We start from the raw sequence: 19,602 nt of genomic DNA on the forward strand, positions 1-19,602 counted from the left end.
GCCGAAAAGACTTCATGTGCAGATATAAGACAATATTCTTGGACCATCGCATTTTTATGCCAGTCGCAGCTACAGCTATCAAGTAATTGTCTTATTTTTAATGTGTTTTGCCTAATAATCTGAAATGACTTCATATTCTAATTGGAAATCGTCAACTGCGAGTCAATTAGTCTCAGTGGAAAGACTTGAAGCACTAACCATGTTACCTAAAATGAATGAATGCCATATTTATAATCTAGATTGGTTGATTAGAATTCTTTATGCTGTTTTAATTATGTTGAAATGATTAATTACGTTTGATTTTTTTTTTTTTTTTTTTTTTGGACGTACTTTCCACATTATTTAAGCAATGCGGTGGCCGCAGGTCCTTCGCACTACAGCCTCAGCAGGACGGCTCATTCGTGGAACATGTCGTGGTTGATGTGCACCACGAACACGACCGTGGATTTGCGGCGAACACAAAGCGTGCGTGTGCAGAAAGTCACACTCTCCATGTGTGTCGCAAATGGGGGACTCGATTCCTAATCAGTATTGCAAACAACGACTTGACAAGTCTGTTATCTCGTTAGCGGAGTTGAAGCATAATTTGAAACAACACAGCAGGCCAATTCAATGATTAGATGATACAATTAATGAAGGGTGAATTTATTTTATCTGCCTATGTTTAAAAACGCGGCTTGACTGCAGGTACGTCATGTTGCAGTGTTGAATCGTATAAACTTGCTTGTGGGATTCTCTTTTTACCGTGAAATGATTCGGGGGAGAAACCGATCAGTCATATTTTTGACTCACTGTAGGTTTGTAGTTAAGAAACAGCTTTGGAAAAATCCTTGTCGGGCTTGACACATTTTGGTAAAGTCGTTCAAACATATTGATTCAGCCATTCGAATGTGTTTGGTAAAATGTAAGTCAAATGCTAAAAACATGCCATGGGGTATTTACTATTTTCCCATAATGCCGCAGGGTTATGCCACAATTGCATCTTGATGAAGACCTTTGAACATTTTAATGAAGTTGTTTGAACATTTTGATAAATTTGTTTTTGATGAATTTGTTTTGGTTAAGACATTCAAACGTATTTGGTGAAATGTACGCTAAATGCTAAAAACAACAACACAACCAAAAAATGCTGTTTTTATCATTTGGCCTAAGTTTCGCCAATACATTCAAACGACTTTATCAATATGTTCGAACAACTTTATCAAGCCATTCAAACAACTTAGCTTGATGACTTTTTCAATACGTTCGAATGGCATAGTCCAATCCAAACTGTTTACTGCTCATGGGAAGTTTCACACACACACACACAACCGCTCTGACTGCAGGGCTCTTCCTTTATCTGTCTCTCTTCCAGAACATGACGAGTGCGCCAGTAGTCAGAACTCATGCGATGAGAACGCCATCTGCACCAACACCATTCGGGGACACCTGTGCACCTGCAAGCCAGGCTATGTTGGGAATGGCACCATCTGCAGAGGTAAGTTCCTAGCCTGGAATATCCCCTCGGCCATGTAAATACAGACCACCAATTGGGAGGGATCGCATGTCTCGCTCGTCGTAGTAACATCTTTGACGGCGTGGTTCAGTCCTCACCTTACCAGGCCACTGAGGCCAGACTGATGATTGAAAAATTGAGCGTTTTCCACAGGTGTGCCTCATGCCCCTTAGCGCTCATGCTGCCTTCTGTTGACCATCTAAGCACCATTGAAGCGCCTAATTGGTTTGGAAGTTCATCATCACACAGATGGAGCAAGGAAAGGCATAAATGGTCTTTTTTTTTAAGCAATGTCTGTATGATGTATGCATACTGTAGACACTGACAAGGAAGTGTCCCAATATCAACAGGAAGTGACCTGATTTCAACAGAAATTGACCTGATATAAACAGGAAGTGACATGATATCAACAGGAAGTGACATAATATCAACAGGAAGTGACCTGATTTCAACAGGAAGTGACGTGATATGAAAAGGAAGTGACCTGGAAGTGTCCTAATATCAACAGAAAGTGACCTGATTTCATCAGAAATTGACCTGATTTCAACAGGAAGTGACATGATATCAACAGGAAGTGACATGATATCAACAGGAAGTGACATAATATCAACAGGAAGTGACCTGATTTCAACAGGAAGTGACCTGATATCAAAAGGAAGTGACATGATATCAAAAGGAAGTGACCTGGAAGTGTCCTAATATCAACAGGAAGTGACCTGATTTCAACAGAAATTGACCTGATATAAACAGGAAGTGACATGATATCAACAGGAAGTGACATGATATCAACAGGAAGTGACATGATATCAACAGGAAGTGACCTGATTTCAACAGGAAGTGACGTGATATCAAAAGGAAGTGACCTGAAAGTGTCCTAATATAAACAGGAAGTGACCTGATTTCAACAGGACATGACCCGGAAATGGCCTAATATCAATAGGAAGTGACCTGATTTCCTTTATTTCCTTTATTTTCTTTGATCGTTCCTCGGGTCTCCTGACAACCTCACGACTCTAGCTGGATTCTGAAGTATTCGGTTTAGGTGAGCGGTATGGGATTTTTAATAGGTTTTAGGTGTATGAATGAGTACACACTCACACACGCACGCACACATGCACACACACGCACATACAAAATAAAAAAAATAAAAAAGAGAGCAATGATGATGACATGTCGAATCGGTAAAATTACCGAATGAACAATACTGAGCTCTCTCAAGAGAAAGAGAGAGAAAAAAAAAAGAAAGTGACCTGATTTCAACAGGAAGTGACGTGATATCAACAGAAGGGACCCGGAAGTGGCCTAATATCAACAGAAAGTGACCCAATTTCAACAAGAAGTGATGCATAAAAAAAAAAACTAACATTATCACCTTACACAAAACGATCGAGATGACGGGAGTGCACTACTACTGAGCCCAGCATAAGTTTAAATTGCCATCACAAACTGTTGCCACCAACATCAACAAAAAGTCATCTTGAAATCATGTCCAATTACTAATTAAGGGTGCTGGGGGGGGGGGGGAGTAATGACCCTGACGTTGTAGAATGCGGCGCTTTGTGGTAGTGGCTACTAGCTAGCCGCTAAGTGAGCGCCCGATATAGGTTGGCAAGAGCTGTCTGGCTACTTTTCAAAGGCAGCTTAATAAGTTAACATCGGGGTTCCGCCATCATTTGTTTTGCTGATTTGGAGTCAGGTACTTTTTTGACAAAATTTGACGTTGTCCCTTTTTTCGACTGCTTTCTAATGGAATAATATTACGTCAAAATAACTAATTGATCCAAGCAGCATTTTAGCTTCAGATGTCCTCTGACATTCGTGTTAACTCACCCACACTCCGCATGCCCCGCCCCTTCCCTCCTCTATATTTACCAGTGTGTTTGCGCTGACGTTTGGCAAACAGCGATGAGGGATGAAACACAGCCATGGTTCATCTCGCCGTCCACGTAGCGCCCTCGTGGATGTCTGAGATGAGTCATTAATGGTTTGGCAGCCCATCTCCACGCAGGCAACTCTCACAGTTTGAACTCCCCGATGCACAGTGAACATCACACAGGTCCATCATCGCTCTCTCTCTCTCTCTTTACCTGATTCTATTGTAGACAACACTGTCTACGGAGCCTGGAAGTTGAAAAATATACTACATTTTTTTTTAGTGCTCTAAAGCTTGGTCCTTGCCATATAAAAAATAACATCTCTTGAGAAATAACATCTCTAATACAAGAGATGCATTATCTTATGACAGCAAGACGAGAGTGTTCTGATATATTGTTTTGTAGCTAAATGTTTCCTGGTATAAAAATGATCCAACTGCGGGAGTTAAATGTGTTAATGATATTAAAATGAAGTCATTACTGTACTGTATATTCAAAGAGTGATTAAAATGCTAATGATTCACGGGAGAAAAGTCAGCTGGGATAGGCTGCAGCTCGCCCACAACCCTTGTGAGGGGAAGCAGTGCAGACAATGAATGGATGGATTCAAACGATACATTTTAGAAGTGGGATATAACATTTGGAGTGGCTTTTGAGCTTTAATTCCTAGTGGGGGGGGTATTTGCAAACAAAGTATCCAAGTGAAACCTGGGAAGGCTGAATCTGATTAATATGGTGATTGTGTCCCTGAAACTCATTCCCAATATACCGTTACATATTCAAATGCCTCCCGTACGCCGGGAGAATTATACTTGTCATAAAAGGTTTAACATAAACAAAGTTAGTCCGTTGATTTGCAGTCACATTAGAATACAAAATAACATTGAAGAATAAAAAAAGCCACCCGCAAGGCTTTAAAGTGATTTTGACCGTCTTTAATGTACTGAGTTTAACTAGCAAGTAAAGCAATAACACGCTCTCATAATTAGCCGTTCGTGAAAATTTCACGATTCACGATTGGCCGTCATCCAAAGATGAACGTATCATTAATTAGGGTGTGATTTCGCAAAATGTGCTCCATCGTGGGACAGCGGTTATGATGAATCACCAGATGAGATTCTTCTTACCGTGATTTTTAAACACAGCTAAGATCATTACTGTGCAAATCAGTGCACTTTTTTTCCCCCCTTACATTTGATGAGCTCTTTTCAAAAGTAAAATATGGCAGATTACAAATAACTCTTTGACTGCCAAAAACGTTAAATAACGTTGAGTAAAATCCTATGGAGTAGTGCCAAAGACGTTAAAATACGTTTTTTTTTCAAAACAGAGGTGAAACTAACCATTTTCTATTGTTGATTACTGAAAAACGGAATAAGGTAGAAACAAACTTTTTTTTCTGATGAAAGATGAGAGTCTTTGAATCTTTCATTTGGTAGTATGTGTGTTTCCATAGTCCAAACACATAATTTTCTGTGGACCTTGAAAGATCAGTCAAAAATGCTTAAATCGGCTGGCACCCACGGCATCCCTTTTCTGAAAACGTCTGGCAGTCAAAGAGATAATTACAAAATACATTTTTTGTCAATGATAGATGCAAACAGGTACGAAATAAAGAAAAATGAAATAGACAAAGTATGACATGCAGTAAATTCAAAGTTGGTGTTAGTGACAAAGTAGGTCTATCCAACTAAACTCCGCCTCCACGCTGGTGTCACACAGGCATTAAGATGTGTAGCAGGTAGGAAGCGGGCTGCAAAAAAAAAAAAAAAAAAAGGTCTTGGGACAGATCAATGCAATTTGCAAAATGCTTTGCATCCATTTTCTGCCTCTGGAATGTCTCCAAGCTCATATGCGCACGCACCAACTACGTCAAGGTAATATGCAGCCTGTCTGTTTAGCTAACGGCGCGTTTTTCATTCTGGGAGTCATCGGCAAAGTGCAAATGAGGGAAACACAAGATTAAAAAGATGGATATTCAGAATAACTGCGGAAGAATATGAAACGTGGGAACTTACTAATGTGTGCTGGTGACAAACACTATTTGGAAAAGTATCATGTGGAATAGTGGCCTTTCTAATTTTGTAGAACAGTGCAGTTCATAGTCAATACCTAACCCTAATCCTACACAAATCTGAAAATACTGTACTTTGTTTATTACTAGCTCTAGAGTGTAATGTTGGCAGGCTTGGTGAATTAATTAGATATGCACCATTGCCCCATTATGGATTACGGAAAAACATGCAATCATGGGCATGTGGGTATCTGCATTCCTTTAGTTACAGGATGCAACAATGTCAAAATCTCATGGTACAATATCTTCACTTTATTAAGGCCACAGTATGGTATATTATTGTGCAATTGTAAAAAACAAAACAAACTATATATTTTTTTTTTAAGATAATTTTAACACAAACCTACCAAATACAACTTATATGATACATATTCATTAGTCCAATAAAGCCTATTATTTGAATGCATAATCCTCAGGTTTATGTATTTAGTATTAATAAAGTATAATTCCTTTTTTTTTCAGTTTCAACCCAAGAACATACAAATGTAAAAAAAATAAAATAAAATTCGGGGGGTGGACAAAAGTGTTTTTCTCGTAGCGGTATATTTATCATGTATAGATAACCTACCTGATTATTATGCAAGTCAAACAATATACTTTATGCATTTTAAATAAATACTCTCATTATTATTAATTTAGAGTAGTTATACTTTATTAATACTAAATACATAAACATGAGGATTACGAATTCCAAATAAATATGCTTTATTAGACTAATGAATATGTGTCATATAGGGTTTAATTGGTAGGTTTGTGTTAAAAGTATCTAAAAAAAAAAGTATATAGGAATTAATGTCATGTAAAAAATTACATAAATCTTAAATTAGGCTTGAAATATTTCTGAGTGTGTAGAAAAGAAAAATAAACACAGAGGTGAACTAAATGCAACAATAACATTCAATATCTCTTCACATCAAGTAAATCATCAATCAATATACAAACATGTGTAATAAATGATTTCAAAATGTGTGTAGTGCAAATCGTTTTTTGTAAACATAAAAAAAAAAACTGAATTAATTCTGCATCTGTGACATGAAACAAACCTGATGCCAAGCCATTATTGCATATTGAAATACCAAACAAGCATATGACTAAATATGGATGGATTCAAAATAAAAGCACAACTTTCCTATTTTGTCCACTGCTGTTGCCGTGGCAACGTGATGTTTGTTTCAATGCGAAAACAACTGGAATTAAAATGTCATTGCCCCCCCAAAAAAAAAAAAAAAAAGACAAAAATATCCATGGATTTTGTGTATTTTTTAAGCCAGACAAAACCATTTTTTATGTAATGTTAATGTCCCCCAAACTTCTCATGACTTCCTATCCTATTCTGGCCAATTAGTATAATTCAAGCAAGGAGTTGTAGGAAGAGGCCTCTCCCCCCCCTCCTCCCCCTGAGATCTCATTACTGTGTGATGGCGACAGTGTTGGCCAATCGACCTGTGCCTCCCATTTCATTGGCCTCATACATCACTGCATCCCCCGCAGGACTGAGGGAATTAGTCTGAGTGCGACCAGTGCTCCTCTGTCTGTCGCTGTTAATATTAATAGGACAAAAGAAGTGTGTTTAGCCAGAATTGAGCAATGTGTCCGCACAGCCAGCAAGGCTAAGTCAGATGTCACAGGCAAAAAAACGTGTCATTGGCCGAGCAGGTGATGCACAGCCTTCATTTGTGAAGCCTTTAAAAAAAAAAAAAAGTTTCCTCTGTTGCTACCTGAATGGCATGCTAAGGGGTCGTATATTTTTTCCAAGAATGATTTCATCATTCAGCTTTTATTGTATTTTTGGGAAAGGAGATGGGCCACACTCTATTCATCAATTTGCTATAACGCTTGTCCTCATTAGGGTTCTGGCTCAACTGGAGCCTTTCCCAGTTGGCTCGTGCACGCGTCACCAGCCAATTGTGGGGCACCTACATATACAAAACAAGCATTAACATTCACACCTACTGACATTTCACAGTTTTTAATTCGTCTAAGATGCACTTTGAGACTGTTTTGTTTGTTTTCAACTAGGTTTGCTGAGTTTTTTTTTTCCAAACTCATACTGTACCCCTCTCTTATACGAGCACAGTTTGGGGCGTTTTATTATTATTATTTTTTTTTTTTAGCGCTGTCAAACGATAACATTTTAAATCAGATTAATCACATCTTCGAATTTTGATGAATCGCTTTTTTATTGACATTTTTTGCCCGGCAAATTTAAAGACCACCTGTTATGTACTTTTTTTTTGGACATTTAATGTTATGAGGACGTCTTCAACATTTTTGATCCACTGCATCAGTTAATTACTTGCACAATTTGAAAATAAAAATAATATTTTTTTTCTCCTTTTTTTTTTCTCTTCGTGCACACCAGAAAAATAAAAATTTAAAAATAAATAAAAAAAGAAAAGAAAAGAAAAAGAAAAATGACCGCAGTAGTTCAACATGAACAAATATTCTGAATGTCAAACATTTATTAAATGCTTTACTTGAATGCATGTAGCTTTGTTTATTGCTCAAACACAACCTGTGCTACCTTTAACGTAACCATCTGCTGTCAGCTAAAGGATCATCTGCAGTCAAAATTAATAGTGGGATTAATCTGTTAATAGATAATTAAGGCAATATTTTTGTGATTAATTAATTAGTTAATGCTTTAACTTTGATAGCACCTTATGTTTTGTTTTTCATCTTAAAAAAAACAGCTGACGACTTATCAGGCTTTTAGTGCTGTCTTTCTCTATTGGTCTTTGGTTATCTTTTTTTTTTTTTTTTTTTGGTGACTGTGGAGTGAATTTCGCTGCTCTGTACTCGTGATATGTGCAATGAATGAATTATCCCATTCCATGTTTTCGGAACGGCTGAGATTCAAACCCGGGTTCAGCCCCCAATGTTCACAAAATCCCCTAAAGAAAAGTTCTGTTGATGATAATGCATCCCAGTCTGTACATTTGCTCATATATGTGACAGTTTGAGGCTTTCAAGCAGAGTAAAGCTATTATATTTTTTAATTTTATTTTTTTTAGAAATGCTTCCGTAATGGATGTGTAATGTGGCTCTCAATGGGACAATTCCACTTCTCGATGTCTGAGTCTTTGGCTCATATTCTCAAGGGGGTCCAGATGCATTTGCCACAATAACTCTGTGTGCATCTAGACTAGCCCAGTTTTGTTCCCACGTGAACTTTTGAATGATGATTATACTATTTACGTAGGTACAGTAATGACTTGGCCCTTCAACAATAGAGACGTATAGATTCCCCTGCTCTTGGTATTGTGTTGCTCGTCCACCTCAAAAGAGCTTCACCTTGTTTTGCAAAAATGTCCAATTTGAGAAAGCAGTTGGCTCCGAATGCAATAACTGGCAGGCAGGCAGGATGAAAGCAAAACATGCTGTTCATGGAAAGAAAATATTTTACAGTGATTGATTATCTGGCTATTGAGACAAAATGAGGCGTTAAAACACACCGTCCTTTTTTTTTTCTTTTTTTTTTTGCTGTAGTGCAGCTCTCATGTGGAGAAAAGGGTCGCCACTGTGTCACTTGCCATATCATTGAGTCACAACACGACAAATAGGCCGCAGGAGTTCAGAACAATCAGAACAAAGCAAACAATTATAGATCAACATTGTCTCAGTGTCAGCCTAATGATCAGCTGCCTAGTGCAGAGCTGGTGTCACTTGCGGAACAAGTGAGCTCGTCGCGTTCATGGTCCATTTCATCTCCGAGGGCTGCTGGTCTATTCGCACCAGGAGCGAGTCGAAAAAAAAGCATCTGGAGACAAAAGCACCATCTCTTTCTGTTCTCGTCTTCTTACCGGAGCTAATCGGCATGTTTCACCCAACCAGTAACAGCGAGCAAGAAAGGAAAGATAACGTAGTCATAATTGTCAAGGGAGGATGTTTGCTTTAGGAAGGAAAGTGGCAGGCGATAAGCACGAAAGGGGGGGGGGGTGGGGGGCGGAGTTGTGTCGTCGTTGGGTAGAGCCGCGATTTTCCTTACAAGTCTGAAGGATTTAATTTGATGTTTACGTACCGGTGGTTCCCCCTCATCTCATTTTAATACAATATGTCGCAGCTTCTGGGCTGTGCAGTCTGTGCTCGATGGCAGCTCGTGTCGTATTTTAATTGAGTCAAGCGCAGTGATTAATTGGCGGATGCAAAAGAAGAAAAGAATGCTTTCTGGCAATTATCATTTCAGGCAATTATGTTCGGGCTCTGCCTCGCTGTGATGGCGCTGCTGTGTAACAAAAGGATAAATCCTTTGCTGGTCACAAGTCACCCCACTCTTCACCCAACTTTTTAGGGAGGCAATCATGAATGGGCAACATCTGCTTCACAGTTCAGAGGTTGTGGGTTTGAATCCAAGCTCCGTCATAGATATAATGTATTATAATAATTTTCTGCATAACTGCTAGTGTATTACTGTACAATGGCGCAGCAGGCATAGTATGGTTTATCTTTAGGAAGGGTGTCAGGCGATTAAAAATTGTAATCGTAAATAATCGCATGACTTCAGTAGTCAACTCACGATGAATCGCAAATTTTATATCTGCTCTAAATGTACAATAAAATATTTTTTGATACTCTTGTTAACATAAAAGTGGGGAAAATGTTAAAATAATAGAAATATGGCTGATGTTTTATTCATTGATAGTGTAGCTTTTCATAAGAATTCATCAAATTGAGTTGAAATTAAAAAGATGTACTGTACTGTAAAAAAACGAGTGTGATATTGATTTGTATTGAGGTCATCTTTCTGCCACTAGATGGCATAATTGCATTTGTAAGACGTTGGTGACAGCTCAGTGCATTTTTCTTTTTATATCAAGAGCTATCTAATCTTTAACATGAAATAACTTGCGGGATTCTGCACATTTTTTAAATTGTAACACACAACTTCACCTCACTCTCCACAAATATACTGTATGCATTCATATTATATTTATAACTGCAAAATTTTGACGCGGCCATGTCTGCTGCATTGCGACTGGAATTCCCCCAGTACAGGTTGTCCTAGTAAGGGGTGGTCATTAATTTTTGTGGCGTTAAAGGAACTTTAAATGAACTCAAAATGAACGCACTGATTTTGACACCCCTAATCTTTAGCTTTGCAAGTGAAACAAATGTCTAAATGTCTGTCTTTATATCCTTAGCCTCTCTCAAAGCGGATTTTCTTTCCCGTCATCAATTTTTTACAACCTATCATTGTTTGTCACTCTCGGTGCTTGATCCGTCCTTCATCTTTGACCATGTGCCGTCTTTCAGGATGCCTGGATGACACTCAGTCAGTATCATTCACAGACTCCTTTTTCCCGCTCTAAGACAGAGAATAGCTGTCCACAATTCGGATCAAATACGCGTGTACGGTTTTCCCTTTCCTTTGGATACCTTTTTTTTACTGACATATCTCAGCTGACATGATGTGCTTCTTCTGTATGTTGGAACGTCCTTCAATTGGTATAAAAACACACGAAATCTAAACAAGCAAGTCGACAACAATCTCTTCATGGGATCAAAATGCGTCTCAGGTTTTGTGTTCGTCCTCCGGAAGCTGGCAGCATGTGTCATGCGTAATTCCAGCACGACATCATCCATCTCAGCAGTAAACGCCATCTTATCAGTAAAACAGCAGATCTTGGTGAAAACAGTGGCGTCAGCGACTTCGCTGTGTGTGTGTGTGTGTGTGTGTGAGTTTGAATAATGGATTTGGACGTGGGGATTCGCAGGTCCTGCTCAGCACATCGTTATGAAAGCTCCTCACATCCGACTGCCAAGGGCGTCCCTGTTCCTCCCTCGTGCTCCTCTGATAGCTCCATGCCCCTGTGACTCTTCCACAGATTAAAATAGATAAAATCGTCCATACGTGATGGGAATGGATAGTTTCCCAGGCAATGTTTAGTCACATGCAGTTTTTGGATGGATGGAGTTGTGAAATACCCCCCCTCTAGTTTCATTGTCTTATGGGTCCTTTATTGGTATGTTGTTGTAAAAGAAGCATAATACAGGGATGTGATTTTTCCGCTAATTCGCGGAATTCCACTTTTTTTATCTCCCCCCCCAAAAAAAAAAAATCCGATTTTTTTTTTTTTTAGTAGTTCATTGTGTATGCACATGACTCCGACAGATAACATCTTCTGCTATAACAAAGACATTTGTGGTATGCTCTAATATGAGTTACTTTTCATTTGGTCATGATACAATTATTTGTTCATGAAATTTGAACTCTTAACTAACTTAGTAATCACATTAGTTAGATATGATGATATTCTCAGTGATAGTTTTTAAAAGCAAAGGCAGTCCAATGTTTTTGAATGTGACTGATTTTGAGTTGACTAAAACTGCCATTTTATATGGGATAGTTCAATATACATTGAAAATTTATGCTGTTGTTTTGTCTATTTCTTTGTCATGTGAGTGCATTGAAAGTACTTAAAAACACGGAAAACCCATGAGCTCCCAGACCCCCGGCTAAATTTTCAGATAATTTCACTTTGGTCAAATCACATCCCTGATAATAGGCTAAAAATAATTTCATCATTTCCAAAGCTATTAACGAACTTGTCAACATTTGTACCAAATTCTGCAAATTTCATTTGTAAAAATGAAATTTTTAGGATTTATTTCCATTTCATAACAATAGGTTCTTAAAAATAAAAATAAAAAAGGAAAAAAAGTAATATTCCCACACTGCAGACTTTCATCAAGGAAAAAAAAAACAAACATGTCAGCTTGCTTGCGTGTTTTCCATTGCAAATTGACAAATGGCTTCGTTGTGACATATTTGTCTTCTTCACCCATCTGCTTTTATGGAGGCAAGCTTTCATACCATCTGTAGTGGATTTTATAAACTAAGCAACAAGCTTGTATGATCAGTTGATTGTTGTGATGGTGTTGGGTATTATCTCCGTTGGTGGAAAGAGGAGGCTGAAGTAAATGTTAATACATACTGTAGATATCAAGAAGCCATTTTGCATATCCAGCCACAGTCTACAATCGAACAAGATGACAACTTCAAGACTCTTGACCTCAACCCAACTGACCATTTGGAATCAGCTTGGGCATGCTTGATGAGATGTAAACATTATTTTGTTGTATTCGTTTTAATTCATAAATATTTACATTCATGTTTCCATTTAATTAAATAAAACATCGCAGTGATTTGCAGATGTTCATATTAATTCATATGTTAGTCAAGCTCATTTTTCCTCACAGTGATGAAGAAATCTCGGATTAAATTGGCATGTCGGCGATATTGATCATCCGCTCTCACAACCCATCTGCAGATGCATTATGATGGTAAAAATCATTATTAATGCATCTTTCATTTGTGCTGACCACAGGTTTTTTTTATTGTCATGTAAGTTCAATCAATATGTGTGATAGTGGAGATAAAAAAAAAACTCAAGTGTGAAGTTGATCATCTTGTGTGCTGCTGCAGAACTAAATGAGTCTCTTTTTATTCAATGATTAGAACCCCCCCCCCCCAACCCAAAAACACACACACACACACACACACATATGATTTCAAGTGTTTTTGCGGTGAACTCTTTTGTAAACAAACAGCAAGAGTCATGTCCGACGCAGGCAGTTGACCTGCGCTTTACGCCCGAACAAAGCCATCAGCGAGGTTTACAAGCCGCCCATACAATCTACACCGACTCTGACCTCAGCTGGAGTGGTCATTGTTTCCCGCAGCCGGTTTGTCCCTCCGGCGGTACAAACAACTGGCGGCCAAGCGCTTCTTTACAAGTATTGATTTATTCACTCATTGTAAAACTCAATGGCTCACAGTGACATGCAAGTCCTGTGCTGAAATATTGCATTGCTTCATACGCATGGGACTGGATACTCAATAAATGGCACCACATTCTGTATATTTCATATTTGATATATACACATTTTGATTTTATTTATTCTGATTATTAATATTGTGTTGAATTGTGAAATAAGAATGAAGCACTTTGGGCAAAAGCCCCGGCATTATTATTCCACAAACACAAAAGTAATCAGAATACTATGCGGGGGGGGGGGGCACATACAAAGAACGTTTTGGACTTGACTTCCACTTTAAATGTTAATCCCAGAAAGTTTTGGGTCTGTTGAATTTACAAAATGTCCCTTTGGTTTTAATGACCAGTACTAAGAAATGGAAATATGTACTGGCCTCCATTTAAAAAAAAGAAAAAAAAAGAATCTTTAATAGCGTCATTATCACAAGACTAACAAAGCATTAACACGTCACATCATTGAGCTGTGCAGCCGTGGAAGCCCATAATTAGCTGCGTTCTCTTCCATGTTCTAATTAAAATGCACTTTTGATATTTCTCGCAATGGGTGGAATGCGCATTGGCTTCCACTCTTCACTTCGGCACTAATTCTGAGATGGATCCTTAGATGCCCAATGACCGTGAACGGGGCTGTTAGCTATGGCGCATAGTGGAGTGATTTCCTTCTCACCACCCACTGGAAAGCAATCTCGGCCCATAATGGGAAACTCAAATAGCAAATCTGTGAGTATAAGCATGTCTTGAGAAGTCACGAGTCAGCAACAGGCTCACTTAAGCGCCAAGATAGTTTAACTGGAGGTCACAGGAGTGACAACGAAGGGGGCAGTATCGTAGCGCAGATTATTTATTATTTGGCTTTCTGATCATGTCAAATGGAAGTGAAGTTCAGGAAATAGTGTTAGAGGAAAGATTTAAAAAAAAAAAAAAAATGTCAGGAACGACACTTAGGGAGGGCGTGGGTGTTATTTTTTTTATTTTATTTTTTTCATTTTATTATTTTTATTTTATTTTTTTTTTTACAAATTATTGATCAATCGACTGTATAGTGTTAAAATATATTTAAAAATGTATAGAAATAATATACATGTTAATATAGTGCTGCTCTCCGCTGTTGTGCCACTTACTCCACACCAGCTAGCTTACAACTAGCGTCGGCTGACTAGCTAATGCGGCTAGCATACATTCCGGAGTCACTTTCAGTAATCATCACCTCCATGGTAGCAATGAACCTGCACTATATCATTCTCACAAAAGGATTATGGGACGTAAAGTAAACAGAAGAAGGAGAAGCTATGCCAATTGCTAAGCTAAAACGGACATGAAAAGTTAAAGTTAACGCTCCGCTATAACACGTTTCCAGACAGATTCTGTCAAAAGTGTACTTGTCCATTTTAGTATCATGTCCATGCTGAGTGTCAAGCAGGGAGATGCTAATCGCTAAGCTAATACGGACATGAAACTGGTTAACTTTAACATAAACATTTAACAGGGAGATGCTAATTGCTAAGCTTAGCAATTAGCATCTCCCTGGTTGACACTCAGCATGGGACGAGTACACTTTTGACAGAATCTGTCTGGAAACGTGTTAAAACTGAGTGCAAATGACACACAAAATAACGGCTGTGAAACATCACGCGCACATGAAGCAGTTTACACATCGGCGTTTAATTTTAATTCAGTGCATGTCTGTCCATCACATTGACAACAAGTAATACTGAATATCCATAACCTGGTAAAGATGAGGAGGCGGGCTGAAGACAGATTGCTATAATTAAGACTTCATCACAAGATGAACAAAATAGCATACATATTGAAAATCACAAGACTTAATGAAGCCTGAACATTCATTTTACTGCAGCCCAATTCATTAGTTGCATATAGATACACTTAATAATGAATCACAAGTATTACGATGGCCATTGTGGTTTCCCCTCCCATGTTTGAAAGTCATTAGTTAGAAAAGACAGGCAGCATAATGCTGATGGTGGAGAAATGATAATTAGCGCTGGAGATAGATTGAGTCAATATAAGAGTAATTAATATTTCAATGTGAGCTTTATTAGTACAGACGCAATCAGGCTCTTAATGGGGGACGTTCTCAAATGTGGTATTAAACTTTTATGTCAACATGTAAATGTGTTTTCCGTTACAACACTCATACACTAAAGAGACACTAAGGCTCATCTTCTCATGTGGTTATTTAAGTTTTGAATGCTTTTAATCAATTATCCTTACTTTTTTCTCTTTTGGTGGAGGCTTAATTACACTTGTTAGATGCGCTGACATATCTTCCCCATCTTGTGTGTGCGTGTGTGTGTGTGTGTGTGTGTGGGGGGGGGGGGGGCAGACTTCCTAAGGAAAAACAGACCATCTGCTTTTTGTTGTTTCTCTGTTTGTTGCTTATATTGAGGCATCGCACCATCTTCACGCTAAAAACAAACCGTGCACATGCCTTTCAGATGATTGCAATATAGAAAGAGGAAATGCCAAATTATGAATGCTTCAGGCTGAATACAGCGATTTGCACCAACTGACCATGTTGAAATGAGTCAGACAGGAGAGTGAACAATTAGGTTTTATCCAAGGTCAGAATCTGGACTGCACACTTGTCTGTTTTGACATCTGGCTGCTTGTATAAAGATCTTTATTCATTGAACTTGGTTAAATGACCTACAAACATCCTTATATTCATTATTACACTGCAACAAATTTCTGTAAAATCTACTGTAAAAAAAAAATACAGCATTTTCTTGTTTTTTAATTTTACAGTATTTAACTGTATACAGCAATGTATTATGGGTAAAACAAAGTGCATTGTGGGTAAAAAAAACAAAGTATTTGCTGTATAATTAGCTGTCAAATACTGTAAATTTTACACCAACGATGTTTCGGCACGCATATGTGTGGATTACAGGTAAATACTGTAAAGATTGTTGGATTTTGGCAGGTATCTTTATAGGAGAAGAAGCAAATAGCGGACCCGGTTTTGTCACCGGAGCAAAGAGAAGAGTCCTATTTTAGCGCGAGGGCAGTCTGCATCGTCTTCACATCGCATTTCTCTCATAAACAGGCACCATTACAGCTAACGTTCATTTAAGATATTAAGGCAGGAATGGCATATGAGTGAATAGTTTGAAAGAAAATGATTTATTTCAGACTTTATGTTGCCTAAAAAAAAAATAACCCGTAAATTCCGAGACAGCCGAAAGTGTGAAACAAGTGTTTTCTTCTCTCCGTCTTTCCAGCGTTCTGTGAAGAAGGCTGCAGGAGTGGCGGAACATGCGTGTCTCCCAACACGTGTGTTTGCCCTTCAGGATTCACAGGGCGATATTGCGAGACAGGTAAGACGCAGTACGACACATAAAATGTATTACAAAAGTGAGGACAGCCCTCACATTCCTTTTTTTTTTTCTCCTTTTTTTTAAAAAAAACAAATAAATTAAAAAAAATTAATAAATGTTTTTTTTTTAAATATATATACATATATATACATATACACACACATATATATATATATATATATATATATATATATATATATATATATATATATATATATATATATATTATATTTATTATTTATTATTTATTTATTTATATTTATATTTTTTTTGTATGTGCGTGTGTGTGCGTGCATGCGTGCGAGCGTGTGTGTATTCTTGCAGATGCGTAATTATATCTTTTCATGGCTGCAGCACTGAAGAAATGACACTCGTCAGTCAGTGTACAACTTGTATAATGGTGTAAATGTGTTGTTGCCTTTCAAAACGCAGCCGTTAAATCCTAAAACCCAGCAACAAAAGTGAGTGAACCCCCAAGTATATTGTTCCCTCAAAATAGCTCAAATACAGCCGTTTATACCTAAACCCCGGCAACAAAAGTGAGTACACCCCTAAACGAAACTGTCCAGATTGAACACACTTTCCCTCCCCAGTGTTGTATGACTTGTAAGTATTGCAAAGGTGTCTCAGGTGTGAATAAGGAGCAGGCGCATTCATTTTGAAATGACATCTCTCACACTCTCTCATGCCGGTGGACTGAAAGTCTCACCATGTGATCTCTTTTAATTACACCAAAAAAAAAAAAAAAGGAGAACATTGCACTTCGCATCACTTTCTTCACAAGACACCACTTAGACTGGAAGTGCTGTTGACGTTTGTTGCATGTGCATGGGATCTCTTTTGCTCACGCGTGCCAGGGTACGGTAGAGCCGAATTATGTAAATCAAGACATTATCAGAAAAAAATCTTTGGAACGCTTTGAATATTTCGCAAGACAATTAGCTCAGATCTAGACGCAGCACGCAGACACCCAATGAGGATTAAATTAACTCTTTGACTGCCAGACGTTTTCAGAAAAGGGATGCCGTGGGTGCCAGCCGATTTAAGCATTTTTGACTGATCTTTCAAGGTTCACAGAAAATTATGTGTTTGGACTATGGAAATACACATACTACCAAATGAAAGATTGGACTCTCATCTTTCATCAGAAAAAAAAAGTTTGTTTCTACCTTATTCCGTTTTTCAGTAATCAACAATAGAAAATGGTTAGTTTCATCTCTGTTTTGAAAAAAAAAACGTCTTTTAACGTCTTTGGCACTCCTCCATAGGATTTTACTAAACGTTATTTAACGTTTTTGGCAGTCAAAGAGTTAAGAGAATAAAATTTCTGTTGTACAATTAATACACAATGTGAAAGTGGCACGATAAAGCCTAAGGTAATGTTCTTATAGTTTTGGATTTGGGCAGAATTCCTTTGAAGCACAGACACGGAAAATGAACTACAAACTGCTATAAACCATCAATTTCTTCTTCTTTGTACTAATGCTAACAAGAAGAAACAGCAAACTTTTTTTATGGGCAGCAAACTTGAGATCTGCCCAAGTTCACAGTGCTGCAAATCCATGTGATATTTCCCTAATGGTGTTTTACAGTAGTAGGTTAGTAGGACTTGGACAGAAATGTAAAACTGCCGGCGCTAAGGGAGTCTCCTGAGAGCTCGGTGATTATTTTTAACTACCGTACATGGATGAAATCCCAGCTAAAGTCAAATTTAGAGCCCGTCACAGTTTAAACTGTCATAAAGTCTTCGCACGCCCCCTCCCTTTGGGAAACCCCTGCTGATGGGGGGGGCGGAAATGATGCCCTGCGGAAGGAACTAAGCGCTTTCTAATGGTGGAAAACAGAGATAAATGTAAAGCTAATTCTTTTCCATCCTCGGACCGAGACAAAGATGGATCGAGTGTGCGTAGTGCTAAGTGAGCTAGCTGCATTTCTAGAGCGACAAAGGAGGGGAAGTCAACCCCAAAATTCTTATTTTTGGACATTTGAATATGTTCTATGCAGACCTAGTCTAAATATTGTATGCTATTCTGTTTAATATTGTGTTATAGGGGAATATGAGGTTAAGCAACAAAATCGAGCCATTTTTTATCCATCTCAGGGGGCGGCCATTTTGCCACTTGCTGTGGACTGAAGATGACATCACAGTTGCTCAGGGCTCAGCCAACGACCAATCACAGCTCACCTGCTTTCTGAAGCCACCTGAGATGGATTAAAAACGGATGGATTTTTTATTCCACAAATGTAATATTAATCAGAATGTCATGAGGCCACTCGTAACATATTATGGTCAAGAAATGACTTCCACTTTAACAGTATTTAGCAACTGCTACCAACACTACAGCAACAAGTACAGAATGTGTCAGGGTCAGGAAGAGCCACAGTTTTACAACACACCCAAAAAAAAAAAAAAAGTATAAGTTTAACAACAACAAAAATGGTGACATTCGCCATATTTGGACAAAATGGTTTGCACATTTCTGCCTGACAGTGACAATGTGCAAGTTGTTTGAGTGCAACTGTATATTTCCGAAATATAATCTATAATTCAGGAATGTGCATTGTGCAACAAAAAATGGATGAAATACGGAGAAGAGAAAATAAATGCCGACTGGGTTTTTTTTTTTTCTCACAAGATAGCAGAGCAAGAGCACTCAGTTGTATTGGAGGTGAAAACCATTTTGGGCTGAGTCTCTTTTCATAAACGACAAAGAGCGATATTTGCGAGCACGGCCGGATTATTGTTATTATTTGGAAGGCTGGCGGCACCGCTGCCTTGCAGCTCACTGTGAAGCGGATCTTGCTTTGCTTTTCTGAAGGATCCCTCACAGGTACAGCAAATATATTTAGGAATTGAAAGTGATGATGTTTGGCATACATTTTTATATGCAGGATTTGCAGGCCCTCATTAGACTTAGAGTCGTGAGTTAATTGTTTTGTGAGGATGTGTTATGGTGACAATAATGTTTCTCTGGCATTAACACAAATTTGTCAATTCACACTCAAGTCCACGTGGTGATGTTTATTTGGAGGGGGAATCTAC

At 38.2% G+C, this 19,602-nt stretch overlaps 1 protein-coding gene across 1 annotated transcript in view; it reads left to right on the forward strand.

Moving 5' to 3' along the window:
- The window catches only part of LOC144050785 (protein kinase C-binding protein NELL1-like), a 162,999-nt gene that overhangs the window by 121,624 nt on the left and 21,773 nt on the right, over positions 1-19,602 (forward strand). Inside the window, exons 14-15 of the mRNA XM_077564368.1 lie at positions 1,355-1,477; positions 16,464-16,559. Of these exons, the coding sequence (XP_077420494.1) occupies positions 1,355-1,477; positions 16,464-16,559 (219 nt within the window). The remainder of the gene's footprint in view (positions 1-1,354; positions 1,478-16,463; positions 16,560-19,602) is intronic.

The sequence above is a fragment of the Vanacampus margaritifer genome, chromosome 4, assembly GCF_051991255.1.
Source record: "Vanacampus margaritifer isolate UIUO_Vmar chromosome 4, RoL_Vmar_1.0, whole genome shotgun sequence".
NCBI classification, from domain to species: domain Eukaryota; kingdom Metazoa; phylum Chordata; class Actinopteri; order Syngnathiformes; family Syngnathidae; genus Vanacampus; species Vanacampus margaritifer.